A 13,615-nucleotide genomic window follows, 5' to 3' on the forward strand; every position below is an offset into this window, starting at 1 on the left:
TTCACCATTTACATTTATAAAACCTAATTCATTAGAAGATTGAATTTTATATCAAATATTAAAATTATTTTTATTAAGAGTTAGTCAAATAGATCTAATAAATCTTATGTAAATACCACAATCGAGATTTAAAGATAACATCTAAATCTATTAATACGTTGTAAAGCAATCAATACAAGAGCAGTACATTTAAATAAACAGGATACGTTAATTTCACGAGTTGAAAGACTAATCTCGTAGAAAATCTTTACATATATTTATTTCTCTAAGAAAGTGTATCAGTATAAGTTAAATAAAGTATTATTAAATTACAACTATTATTTTTAGTAAGGGACTACGATAAATAATATTTACTTTACTTTCGTTATAATAATAAAAAAAATTCTAAACAATAAAGAGAGATCGTGTTTACATCAATCTATATGTACTACCCTTGATTTAGAATCACTTCATACATCTTCTGACATATTTTAACAGTAGCAACAAACTCTAACTATACTACTACTATACTATAATTGTTTAATATCCCCTACCGTTGCACCACCGTATCATTATATAAAGACGTCTTTATCGCCACGGTGACACGCTGTCTGGTTAGTCTCAAGTCGACCGGCGAGGTCAATACACTATCTAACACTACTGACTTAAATCACGTGATAAAGCAGTTCTAATAAACAAAAATCAAAACGCATTTAATAATTTAAAGTGTTTGAAACAAATGTAAATTAAGAAAATTTACAAACGAACTTCAGATTAATATTTAAGTATAAAATAAATATTTTCATTAAGATATTAAAGAAAATAATTAAGAGTATATATATTAAATGATAATTTTAAACATTGTTAATATGGATACAAATTACAAGACGTCAGTACATAAATTATTAACTCTAGACGGTCGAGCGCTTAAGATACCGTGGGGGATAACCGAATTAAGTTTAATTAGAATCTGTCGTGTTTGTAGTTAAAGAATTATGTTACACACAGGATGAAACATATTTGTACCTTGTTTGAATTAATTTAGCATAAGAATTTTTAGTATACAAATAATTGAAAACCGACAAAAATCGATTTATCCTTCGATTATACAGATAAATTCTTATTGCAAACAGTTAAAATCTTCCGAGTCAACAATAACTATGAGTAAACGTTGATTACTGTACACAACACATGCACACAAACACACACAAAGCAATGGAATCCAATTAGTGCATCACTAAACAGCAAGTGATTCAAATTGTTCTGGTAAATTTAACTTCTGTGAATACGGTGCTAATGTCGTGAGTACCCTCACTGCTACAACGATAACAGCTCCTCATACAGAATAATATGTATTGAAGATTAGACTTATTACTAGATACCTGTAGTAAGAGATTTACATCGTTAACAAAGACGACATCGGTCCAAGGGATTTAAAACAATCTCGAAGTCGCTTTAAAGTTGTAAGACAAAAATATTATCTTAGGTGTCAGATAAATGATTTAAAATCGTGTCTACCTGCTGTAGGTGTTAAGTACTAAACAACAGCAATATACTTGAGATAATAAAATATGATTACAATGTAATCTAGTAAAATTGCACTTAAAAAAAAACATTAAATCAAAAGTTCATCGATCCCATCCCACATGTAAAGTGAAAATTAGTATAATCTCTGGTTTCATGTACGAACATGACGTAGATAACTTTAAGGGAAATACATTTCTGGAATTGAAAAAACCGCCACGGATTTTAAAAATTAATGAAAAGTTAGTAGAAGTTACGATGTAATAATAGATTTTATGTTACATTTCAACCTGACCTGATATTACTTCTTCTTTGAAATAGCTTTAGAATAATAATAGACCCTTAATATAAGATTGTTCACAAGAACACCTTTTTATTCTAATATCGTAACTGTTAATCTTGTGTAAGTAGTTATTGATGCTATTTTTAATGTCACAATGTTTTTTTTTATATAATATAATCTGTTGTATAACAAACTATACCATATCATAGAATATTATTTAGCTCTATATTACCTCATCATTTTAATGACCCTATTGTTTTTAACGTTGATATTTGTTACTTTTCTATTCAATACAATATATATAGTTATAGGATTGTTTACATAAAATTCAAATTATTATAAATAATCATTTTTCACGAAGCACAATATAATACTTGCACGATATTCATAAGTTTCGCCTCGCTAAGGCAGAACTCAAGGTCCTTATGATTATCTTAACCTAATTCTTCATTATAACGTCTGTGTTTAGTTAATTAATAGATACGAATATGAATATATATATAATAACAGATATTTAAATATTACTATGAATAAGCTTCCCGTTCTGATAACTAACATGGTCACTGATAAACATACAATTCATATAGAATCGTTTTGCATTAACACAATAGTACAGCGACATACCGAACACATACAATCAAACACAGTAGTAATTACAGTCACTATAATTATTTTCAAGCATTTTTAACATTTTATTCTAAAGTAAATCTTTAATATAAATCTATAATGAAGATGTATTAACTCGTAACAGATGCTATAAACCAATGAAAATGACGACAAATTGAAATAACTAAAAATAAAAATGTGACTCTTCACTGACATGACTAGGTTTCATTAAACAAATTCATTTAAATAAGTAAATATGTTGAGTAATCATTTATATGAAAAAGATAAATGCTTATTTATTTGAGTTTATGAAGGTTCATATGTTTTCATCAAAATAATACTACTATTGCACTTACCTACCTCATTTATGTAAATATAATGTACATTCTCTAACATATTTGTTGAAGTAACGAACCAATCTAAATGCATCTTCAATCTAGACTAAGTGACAATTACTTTATACGGAAGTAATGCACATACTTAGCTATAATCAAAATGTTGAAAATAAAACAAATATAAATCATATCTAAAACCAATGTCATAAAGCATTTAGAATGTACAAATGAACGTTATTTGTAAACAGACACGTGCATTCGCATCCCATGCATTTAAGTCACAAAAATTAATTTCCTGCAGTCATCCCCGCAGTGTACGCTGTACCGGCAGATGTATGAAACATGTCGTTTGAACCTTGCCGGCGCTACATACATGACACATTTTATATTCCTCCGAAATAACTTAAGATAATTTTAAAATATTAAAATTTTGAACTCATATATAGTATATCAAATTGAACTTGTATAATAAAGGACATGTGCCAAACAATATGTTTGTATATCGTATGAGTGCTAACAAAATATTGACTAGTGGAATCACTTCTAGTTTTGAATTTCATGTGATGCAGTGAAATCAAATGATGCAGTATTAATGAACGCTCTTCCAATCGGACGACCATATAGAATGACGATTGATTCCCGCTTTCATTAGTTATCATATCGTTGATTCAGAAAATATCTTATTTATTTCATTAAAACTATTTGTGTAATAGCTCCGTTTTATTTAGCGAAACAATATTGCCTTCATAATTTTATAAAATTTATCATTGTATATATATTTAGTAATCCGTTTTATCTTGTCGACGATAAGATAAAAAATACATAGTCTCTGCTATGTTATATACGTTTGTAATTGCAGTGTGACGTATAACAAAAAGACTAAAAGTACTATGCATTACATGCATACAAGTCTGTTATGAGCCGAGTTCTTCATCACGAATGCGCTAACACTACCAGCACACCGGCATTTAATAATGTGACAACGTATACATATAAAATGGTAATCATGCTATGTCAACACACAGAAACATCTGGATCCAACCGTGACCCAGATATCGCACCAAGGAGATGCCAGGTAGATGGTTTAAAAAATCCCTCTTCATTCAAAGAGCAGAGCCGGCTAACTAGAGCATTCTCTACCGCTGTTATGTAAGCCATGAGTTTCTTAATGAGGTATTGACGTTGGTTCCATATTCGTTATATGCTACTAATGGCCTATTTAGAGTTTGGGGCATCGCGTATGAACTTTGGAAACTTAAGAAACTTTCTTGAAAAGAACAAAACTACTCTACGTAACATATAATTTTAGTACACTACAAAGACATTTCTGTAAAATATAAAAACAAATTATTATAAAGAATATATCGAATAAGGCAAGTAAATTAAAGTATTATGTAAATAAAACGCAAGAACCAAGTACTTAAAAATAATATAACATTAAAATGACCGCTCTTTTATATTTTGATCCCGAAACAATGAACATTAGTATTAAAAATTTAAAGCTGCCCATTAAGATAATTATATCGTGACATAGATGTATCTTGAAAAACAAACGTGGCCTGAAAACTTAACAGAGATAATAAAGAAATTGTCTGCGATTAAACGAGGCTCTGTGATGTATGCTCCCATTAAAACATTAAAAATATTATGAAACAAATTTAAATATTTTCTCTTGTTAAACATATTAACGATGTATATTATATTATGAAAACGAACTAATAATATTAAGGTAATTTACAAAACTATATTTATGTTATTCAAAACAAGTTAATGTAATAAAATTTTAATGATATTGAACGTCTGCAAACACGAGCATAATGAGACCAGGTCTGAGATCGATAAGTTAAATCCTTCAAAGTTAAAACCGTGCTTGCAGGAATAATTAGACTGCACTGAGCTAAAAACAAATCTAAATTAATAATCACGTAGAGTATCCAATGTAAATTGATATTTGGACTTTGACAAAGTAATCAATCCTTAATTAGATAGTATTTTCATATTAAGAAATGATAACAATATTTTTTTTTGTCTTCATTATTAAAATATACTTATTCTATGAAGAGTTAAACAAAAGAACACATTGTTACTGACTGTACACAAGGTTATTGCTTCATACCTTTATAGTAAAAAATCAAAAAAAAATTACATATGGCACAAGAACATATTATTCAATCATTGAAATAGAAAATTCGACGATATTTATAATAAATCGATGAAAGCAACGAGATGCAAATGACGAGGTGATTGCAAATGATTGTTATTATTTGTGAATAGTGTTAACATTATTATTGTTATGCAAAATTATTAAAAGACATGCATTTTAAATATATACTAAAGAATAAAATGTTTTTAAAATTAAATCAATTCTCGTGCATTTGAAGAGCTTACATATTTATTGAATAAAGATTACATATATATGTTGTTTCAATGTCAATCAATAATACCGGTGGTATATGGTACAAAAACATATTATGCACTATACATTGAGTAATATTTGTGGAACTAATATTGTAGCTGACTTAATAATACAATGTTCTTTAGTCTATCAATATTAAGAATCTAAAGATTTATTTCATGAACCTTTTTGACATATTTCTTACTGACTGTCAGACGAGACAGTTTTGTTCTTGCTCTTTTTGCCCCGGAGGGACATAGTTTGACAACTTACATCTGGACGTACGTATTAGTTATAACATGTATTAGTTCACAAAACATGTTTTTGAGATTGTCTTTTATTTTATTGTTGATCCTATCACTAGAACAAATCTTGAGTCCACCTAAAGCGTTCTCAAGATACGATTCAGCAATAAGATCAAGTCAGAGGAATTCCGTCTATAGTTTCCAATTCCGGTACGTTGGACATAAAAGTGTGATTTTCGTTGCCATAAAACGAAACGGTCGCATCACACAACCTGCAATATTGGACTGAGGACTGAGGACTGGGTCTGAGCACTCAGCGTGATGAACAATCCGTATCAGGGTTGACAGCAGCGACGATCACTAAAATAATATACACCTCACGAAAATTCTGTTTCAATTTACTTTTTTGTATATTGTAATTAAAATGTACTCATAATGATGTGGCAGTTCTCATACAATACAAAGCCAACGGTGAAATTAATTTGACTTTCAGACAAAAGACTAACAACAAAACCTACAGAGGTCCGTAAACATTCTCATGAACCATTCTCTCAATTTCAATAAATAATGAATAACTTACGGTGTTATAAGATATATATATATATTAATAATATTGATAGCATCAAGATGATAAGACGTGGATGGAACGTGTTCACTTCAATTAATGTAAAGAAAGAAAACTATGAAAAATTACAAAACCTAGTGTCATCCCTAAGTGTTAAGGCTTTTTTGGAGCAAGAATACTCTTATAGGTACGATCATTTCAACAAGTAGGACGCGAACACAAGGCTGGTCTTTTAAACGGACAGCGAAAATATTACTATTGGACATTGAATATTAAATGTATGTACATATATATACAGCGGGCTACATTACTGACATCACATGTATTTATAGATTAATGGAGATAGCAATCGAAACGCTCGCGACCCAACCAATTAAGGTAACGGATAATGGGACAGGAATCCAGTTTATACGTTTATTTTGATGAGTTTTCGCAAAACAATGGATACCTTTCAAATAAAACTATTCAATAATAATATTATATTACAATAACATATTTTATTATTCATATATAAAAATTTGTGAAAAAATGATCAGTCATAGAAAATAATCTTAACGTCCAATAGAATGGAATTGAACATTAAATCATAGTTGGGTGTCTAATTTAGAGTAAGATTGGTCTGCGGTTTACTTGAAACTGACAAAGAACTGGTTTTGCACAACCGAGTCAAGCCTCACTAATCACTGGCGACTTCTTTTGTTATATTTTAAAGAGAAAATACTTTCATTGTTGTAACATGTCTAGCGACGCAATAAAATATTTTTTTTATATTAATTTTTCTAGCATCTCACTCTATTCTCACTAGAGTGATATATATAATTCACAACAGCACACAGTGTCAGCGTATATTTATTTGGAATAGGACTTTTCTAAGTCACTTATCTCGGAATTCTCCCTTGGCACCCCTTGTCACTGCCGTCTTATCCACAAATAGACGAGAAGCTTCTATACGAAACATTCATTTCCTTGGAACGGTTATTTTATTGGTACACAGAGCTTGCCTAATCAATTATTCGGTACGTTGATGTGTTATCTCCCCCAACTAAACGCTGTATAAATGCGACCAAATTGCGTTCACGTACACCACCGTCTAGTAAGCATAAGTAATTAAGTTCGTGTTCACTCGCTGTACCACAGTTGAACTATGATGATTTATCTCTCTATTGCGAATCAAAAATGAATTCAATTTCAGCACATGCCTTAGATTTAACATGAAACATGTCTTGAGAAAATCCAAAATACAATAATTTATTTAATGTGTTGTTTAAAATCAACATCAAATGTATAATAAAATTTTCATATAAAGAATAAAACATTATTTAAGTCTGTATTCTCTACTAATAACATTAATAATCTTTCTATAGGAATCTGTCTGAAATATGTCTATCCGTTTCCGAGGTCGGAGAATCCATGATGGAAATATATATTTTTAAGTCTCTTCCAAGAAAATTAACACGTGCCCAATACATTCATAGTAAAAAACAAAAGATTTCCTCTATCTATAAATTTGAAATATCTATAATTACGAATAAAACCTCCCGAACATTTAATATAATATTGCATGTATATGATTCGAAAGCGTCTCTCGAAATATACGAGCGAACCATTTTCAACTCGCTGGATAAATATATGAAATGAAATGTATATTTTTGATACGACGTCATTTGATTTTTAATACGAAATAGTTTATATATTTCAATCACATATCACATACAAAAAAAATTATACGTAACTATTAAATAGAAACACGAGTTATCATTATAAGTAGGGACAATATTTAGATTAGAAAATTTAAAATAAATATTATTTTTATGTTATGTTATTTAAATTAAATTCACGTAAAAGGCAAAATGACTTCAAATATTTGTTTAATAGTGATAAAAGCTTGCGGGGTACAAAAGAAGTTAAACAGTGTATTATGAATGAAGTATAACCCTACAACAATTACCTTTGCAGAGGTGGTTACGTTCTGAATCCCACGCGAAACCGTTAGCGTGCCGACATAATGTACACCTACCTACAGGCTAAGGGGAATACGAATATTAAATTATATAGTATAATATTTACAATAACTTTATTACATTCCAGATATATGACTGATTACTTCTCAAGTCTTCACGTATCAATTTAAATGTCATATTTTTAATTTGTAACTAGCGTTACATTAACGTATCTGTATTGAATTAATGAGAACGAAAAAAAATCACAAACAAATTCGGCTTATTTTTTAGTTGATGGTAACTATCGCCTTAACATTCACGCACTGCCCTAAGCGTTTATAATCTTTTGCCGCATATATTAAAAATATATTTGATTCACAGAAAATATAAGAAGCTATATTCTCTCCGAATCAAAGATATTCCTTTATCGATACATAAAAAGATGAAAGCAATTTGGACAACGCCCTGCGCTATTTTAGTTCGTTTATCTCGAGGTTGGAAGAATGAAATTATACCAAATTCAGGAACAAAAGTTATCTGAATAATGTATATAAAAGTATCATAGCCTCAAATTGAGAAACCCAATGCCTTCCTACGTCTATATTATGTAGATTAAAATTCAGGATCCCAAAGCCACAGAAATATTCACTAAATTTTGCATAATAATCTCGTAATGATACTCACATTGGAACTGTGATAATGGATCCCTCTCATTGGTATGTACATATATTTATGTATGTATGTATGTATAAGTTAATCTCGCCTCCAGCATTTCACAATTCAAACTATAAATTCGATCTTTATAATCTATAAGTTATCTGGTACTGAATGTACGCTGCAACGTTACTTAATCTCTTTCGCGATTATTCATGTCAAAGGAGACATTAAATTAAGTGCTGCCCTGATTAGATATATATAGTGGGATAATTAGGAAGATGTTTAAAACAATGAGGCATATTTTGTATTGTATTATATAATGAAAGGAAATTATTTTGTTTCAAAGTTGAAATTTTATTTACATAACTGAACCTATAGATAATGCTTTTATATGTCTGTACATTGATTTTGATACTGATTTAAATAAAATTGGTTATTGAAATACATAAAGCCTTGAAAACAGTATCATTAGCACAGGTTTGTGTCGCCACAGAACATACCAAATTACTCAGTCAATATTATAAATGTGCTAGGAATTATGAATGAAAAACTGAAACTTGGAATAAGTATGCTGATTTGCTTACGCGTAACATCGAAAATGCAGGAGGGTGAAACCACGGGAAAAAACTAGTTCATATAAATGAACTACAACATTTCAAAACTATGCCATCAAACTAAATTGAAATAATCGATACGTTAGTAAAAAAACTGTCTTCCATTCAGATCAATCAATAAAACGCAATAGTATTGTTAACGTTAAAACACATATATAGTTATAGATAATTCGATTATATCCCCAGCCGGCGTGAAGCGATTCAAATTCTGTTACGTTTAATAAACGTCAGAAGCTGAACTTTCGATTAGACGCAGATAGAAAGAACGTAATCCAATTCCATCACGCCGTACAAATACCGCCTTTTACTTTTTAATGTTCGAGTTGAATTAACTTGAATATCAAAGGAATTTCTATATAAATTTTACGTTCAAAGCTTTTAAAACCATATAGCGCATCCTTCATTCGAATAACGTCAAGCGTAAAGTAAGCGAAAGTTCCTTGACCTAACTAAACCTGACTACCAGCTGTGCAGGCTATAACATGACGTCATTATAATTTGACACTTACACGCCTAAAATGTGATTTAAAAGAAGCAGAACATTCAATGACTAACAGCACTTATATTGTTCATTTCGAAACACTGTAGGTATAAGAGCTTCATTTTCTGTACACGTATTCCACAAAGATAGTAATATATTGGGCGACGCCACAGCACGAAAGGGAAAAGAAAATTCCAGAGCGGACTAACCAAACAACTCCGCAATGAAACCGCACATTATTTTAAATTTGAAACTAACTATACAACTCTAACACGGAGACGTGCACAGGCTGAAACATATATAGACTTACCAAAGCATGAAACGCGCGTCATTAGTAACAGAATATGCTACCGTAATGACAAATATTACCAGGTTATACGATATCAAACAAATGGAAAATTATAAACTGTAATACAAACAGCTACGGATAGTTTAATTAAAAACCCTTATGATATGTACGCGTACGTACAATACTTAGCTTGCATTAGAGAAACATGCGAATATTTGTTTGAAATTAAAATTTATTTCATATATATATCAGAGCACTTATGCGAATTGCTGAATGCTTGTGTTTTTCCGTTTCAATATTCTCTATAAACTAGTCCCGTTAATATTTTTATATGGTGATCATTTTTATTTCTATCTATCTATATTACTTGATGTTAATGCTCTTCAAGGTTCTCTTGCCACCTTCTGCACTTAGTTAAACAAACTACATTACAGAAACTCGGACACGAATATTTATACGACTTTATATTAAGTAAAATTGGTTGTATTCGGGCATGATATAATTATTGCTTAGTTATCGTAATTAATAAAAAAAATATATCTTTATAAAATACACCAGCGTTTTGCTTGTGTCGGTTTTATGTAAGACTAGTTAAAATACATTTTTATATTGTGGTAACATGTTAACCAGAGCGTCTCAGCTATCTGAATGCGTTTGTTGTATCTTTGAATAACTTAAGACGATACTTTCGAAAAAAAAAAAACCTTATTTTATAAAATTTGCGTTTTTCATATGATCTTGGCCTTAACGTGTTGAAGAACATTATTTCCTATGTATTCAACATAGAAAATAGTATTCTTGAACACGACAAGGCTAATATTTTAATTTTAATGTTTCCATCTGATTTAGTATTAAAAGTAGGTTAAGGATAAATACAGTCAGCCCTACAATTCAGTAGAGGTTACGATTATAAATGAAGCTAATTACGATCTTTATTACGATCATTGTTTAAGCTATAACTGTATATAGTCTTAATCACTATTTTTTATATTATTTCAGCAAAAACAAATAGTTTTGTATAAACTCATACCTATCTTTGTCGTGCGTGGACTGTGGGTACTGCAGAATGGTCTGTTGACCATCCATCTCCACGACGCATTGTGTACCCAATTCGAGTTCTGAAAAAAAAAACATTCCATTAGCAACCAACATATGTGAAACCAAATAAACTAACGTTAGTAAGATATAATGTATAACAAAGTACATAAGATAGTAGAAGCGATAACGAAGTCTTATATTTAGCAAAGTAAATAAGATAATTAATATCGGTGTAACTATTATGTATATTTATATAAATGTGCCAAGTTTCCTCGGATGATCGACGCTAATCTGTATTTATCATAACTTTCAATATACATATATAGATACAATTTATCTATAAATTGTATTTAATTGGCATTTGGAAAAAAAACATAAATGCCATAAATATAGTATATAAAGTATGTCAACTTCACATAACCCGATATATACTTATACGTATATAAGTATACGTAGTTATGTAGTTATATATATAAACATATATGTATGTAAGTATAAAATAAAAACTATTTGTCGAGGTGTGACATGTGTTTGTGTTCATAGTTATTAGCAGTTGTTTCCAACATGAGCTCATGAAATATGCACGTTAAAATCGTCTTATCAAAAAGTTCCCTTCGACATGATAAACTTCGTTAATCAGACGGGCGACGCTTGTATTTTACTGCTTTCAAGAAAAACCCAGCTGTTACATTCATTGTACTATTATGACGATGTTTTACAATAAAAACTTTCCGTTTTACGATATTGCCGTAAAACTTTCCGTCAAATTCAAATCCGTAACTCGTTCTCGGCAAGACGATAAACTAAGGGTACGCTCTAAACTCTGAAGCGATTTGTCGAACATTATCAATGATATTGTTACATTATATTACTGTACACAAACATACAGCCTTACTCTATAAGCAATGAAGGCGCAATGGTGAGTCAGGCGAGGTCATCGCGTCAACAACGATTCTTTTAAATCCGGTTTTACTATAACCATTGTATCGCTCTAGGCAAATACTTAGCTAACGGTCATAAATTTCGATCCACAGTGCTTGTGCAGTTTAACACTTTATGTCAATATAAATCCTGTTTACCTATTTTATCTAAGTATATCAACCATACTATGATTTTGATTGGAAATCAATTAAAAGCATGTACAATAATGTTCCTGTGATGTACTTCCACTTATGTTAACCTAGAATTGGCTGTTGCAAAAATTATTTTATTTACCTATGTCTTGTTATATTCAACATACAAGATTTTTATAAAGCCCATTATAAAACAGCTAAAGATGACACAAAAATATATTACATAATGTGGACTTCTGTGAAATAAGCCTCAAGTAACGACCTTGATAAAGAATACTTATCAATGCAATGGAGGCTGATGTTGTCTTTCCAATTTTTTACCATTATATTACATGACAGAAATTTTGTTTAATTTTTTATGTAGAAAAATTATTTGTGTCTATGTATATAATAATTATGAATGTACACATATTATGAAAAAAAAGTATCTCCCGTATTTATATACTTTTAAAACTTTATATTTTTATGTAAAACTAAGTTTTGTTTTTATAGAATTGAAGAACAATTCAAGGTCACCTTTAGGTCTTGTGATTATTGTTTAGATAAAATATACATTCAAATTTATACAGAACTTTTAAAATTATAGCAGAAAAGGGTAGAGAAAGCATGTATCATTGAAAATAATTATATGATCTAAATAAAAAAAAAACTAAATGTTTTAATTGTACTCTTTATTACAAAAGCATGATAAATAAAACCAAATAAGTATCTTTTTTAATTATCAAGCATTAATTTAACTTCATACTAAGCAGGTGACACACATTTCAGAGCTAACACCTTGACAACTCATTATATATATATATATATACATTTTTGGCATAACATTTTATTTAATTAAAAATAATAATTGTTATAAAGTTAGCAGATATTTTTCTTAAGAACAGCCTGTTTTAGTTATTGTAACTTATTTAAACAAATTTAATTATACTCAAAAGAAAGAAAAATGAATACATTTACCACTGAATGAAGTTGGTCTCAACGAATTGTTAGGCCTAACCAGAATACGTTTATTTGTTGAATTTATAATGTAAATTTTTATAGCTTATAAATGTTAATACGTAAATTTCAAAGTTAGCTAAATGATAAACAATAAAAAAATTGTATTAAATAACTAAATATTCCTGTTATAATCGGTTTTATCAGAAACTCGTTCGTTACACAGATAAACTCAAGCACACGTAGTCACCTGTACGATTGCAAATTTCTTTATTTATTACAACTACGAAACCAGCTTACCCCGTCTGTTAAAGGGACGAACCCGAACTGCTACTTTAATCTTATCCGAGGCCATGATTACACCTAAATTGCACAAATATATTCAAAACACAACACTTTTCACTAAAATGTACGCCAAATTATTGCACATATTCACCCATATTCTAAAACAACAGAATTCATTATTCACGTTATATCCTCAACGTTCCCAAAATGACACTGTCCGCCATGTTGTTTTTACGCTAGTATAGTGCTTGAGTGCAAGACAAAAAACCGATAATGTCTAATGTAGATTTAAGACTTACAGATTTATTTTAACATAGACACATGATTTTATCATTATTATGATAATAATTTTTTTTAATTGCTTAAATGT

The 13,615-nt window shown here is 29.7% G+C and overlaps 1 protein-coding gene across 7 annotated transcripts in view; it reads right to left on the reverse strand.

Annotated features, from left to right (window-relative positions):
* The window catches only part of LOC116778882 (kinesin-like protein KIF13B), a 71,542-nt gene extending 58,076 nt beyond the window's left edge, over positions 1 to 13,466 (reverse strand). For all 7 annotated transcript variants that reach the window (XM_061529519.1, XM_061529518.1, XM_061529515.1 and 4 more), the window contains exons 1-2: positions 13,261 to 13,466; positions 10,944 to 11,031 (exon numbers count right to left, since the gene is read on the reverse strand). In XM_061529519.1, the coding sequence (XP_061385503.1) occupies positions 10,944 to 11,031; positions 13,261 to 13,315 (143 nt within the window). In that variant the 5' untranslated portion in view covers positions 13,316 to 13,466. The remainder of the gene's footprint in view (positions 1 to 10,943; positions 11,032 to 13,260) is intronic.
* Between the last annotated feature and the right edge of the window lie 149 nt (positions 13,467 to 13,615).

Source organism: Danaus plexippus, chromosome 6, assembly GCF_018135715.1.
Source record: "Danaus plexippus chromosome 6, MEX_DaPlex, whole genome shotgun sequence".
NCBI classification, from domain to species: Eukaryota; Metazoa; Arthropoda; class Insecta; order Lepidoptera; family Nymphalidae; genus Danaus; species Danaus plexippus.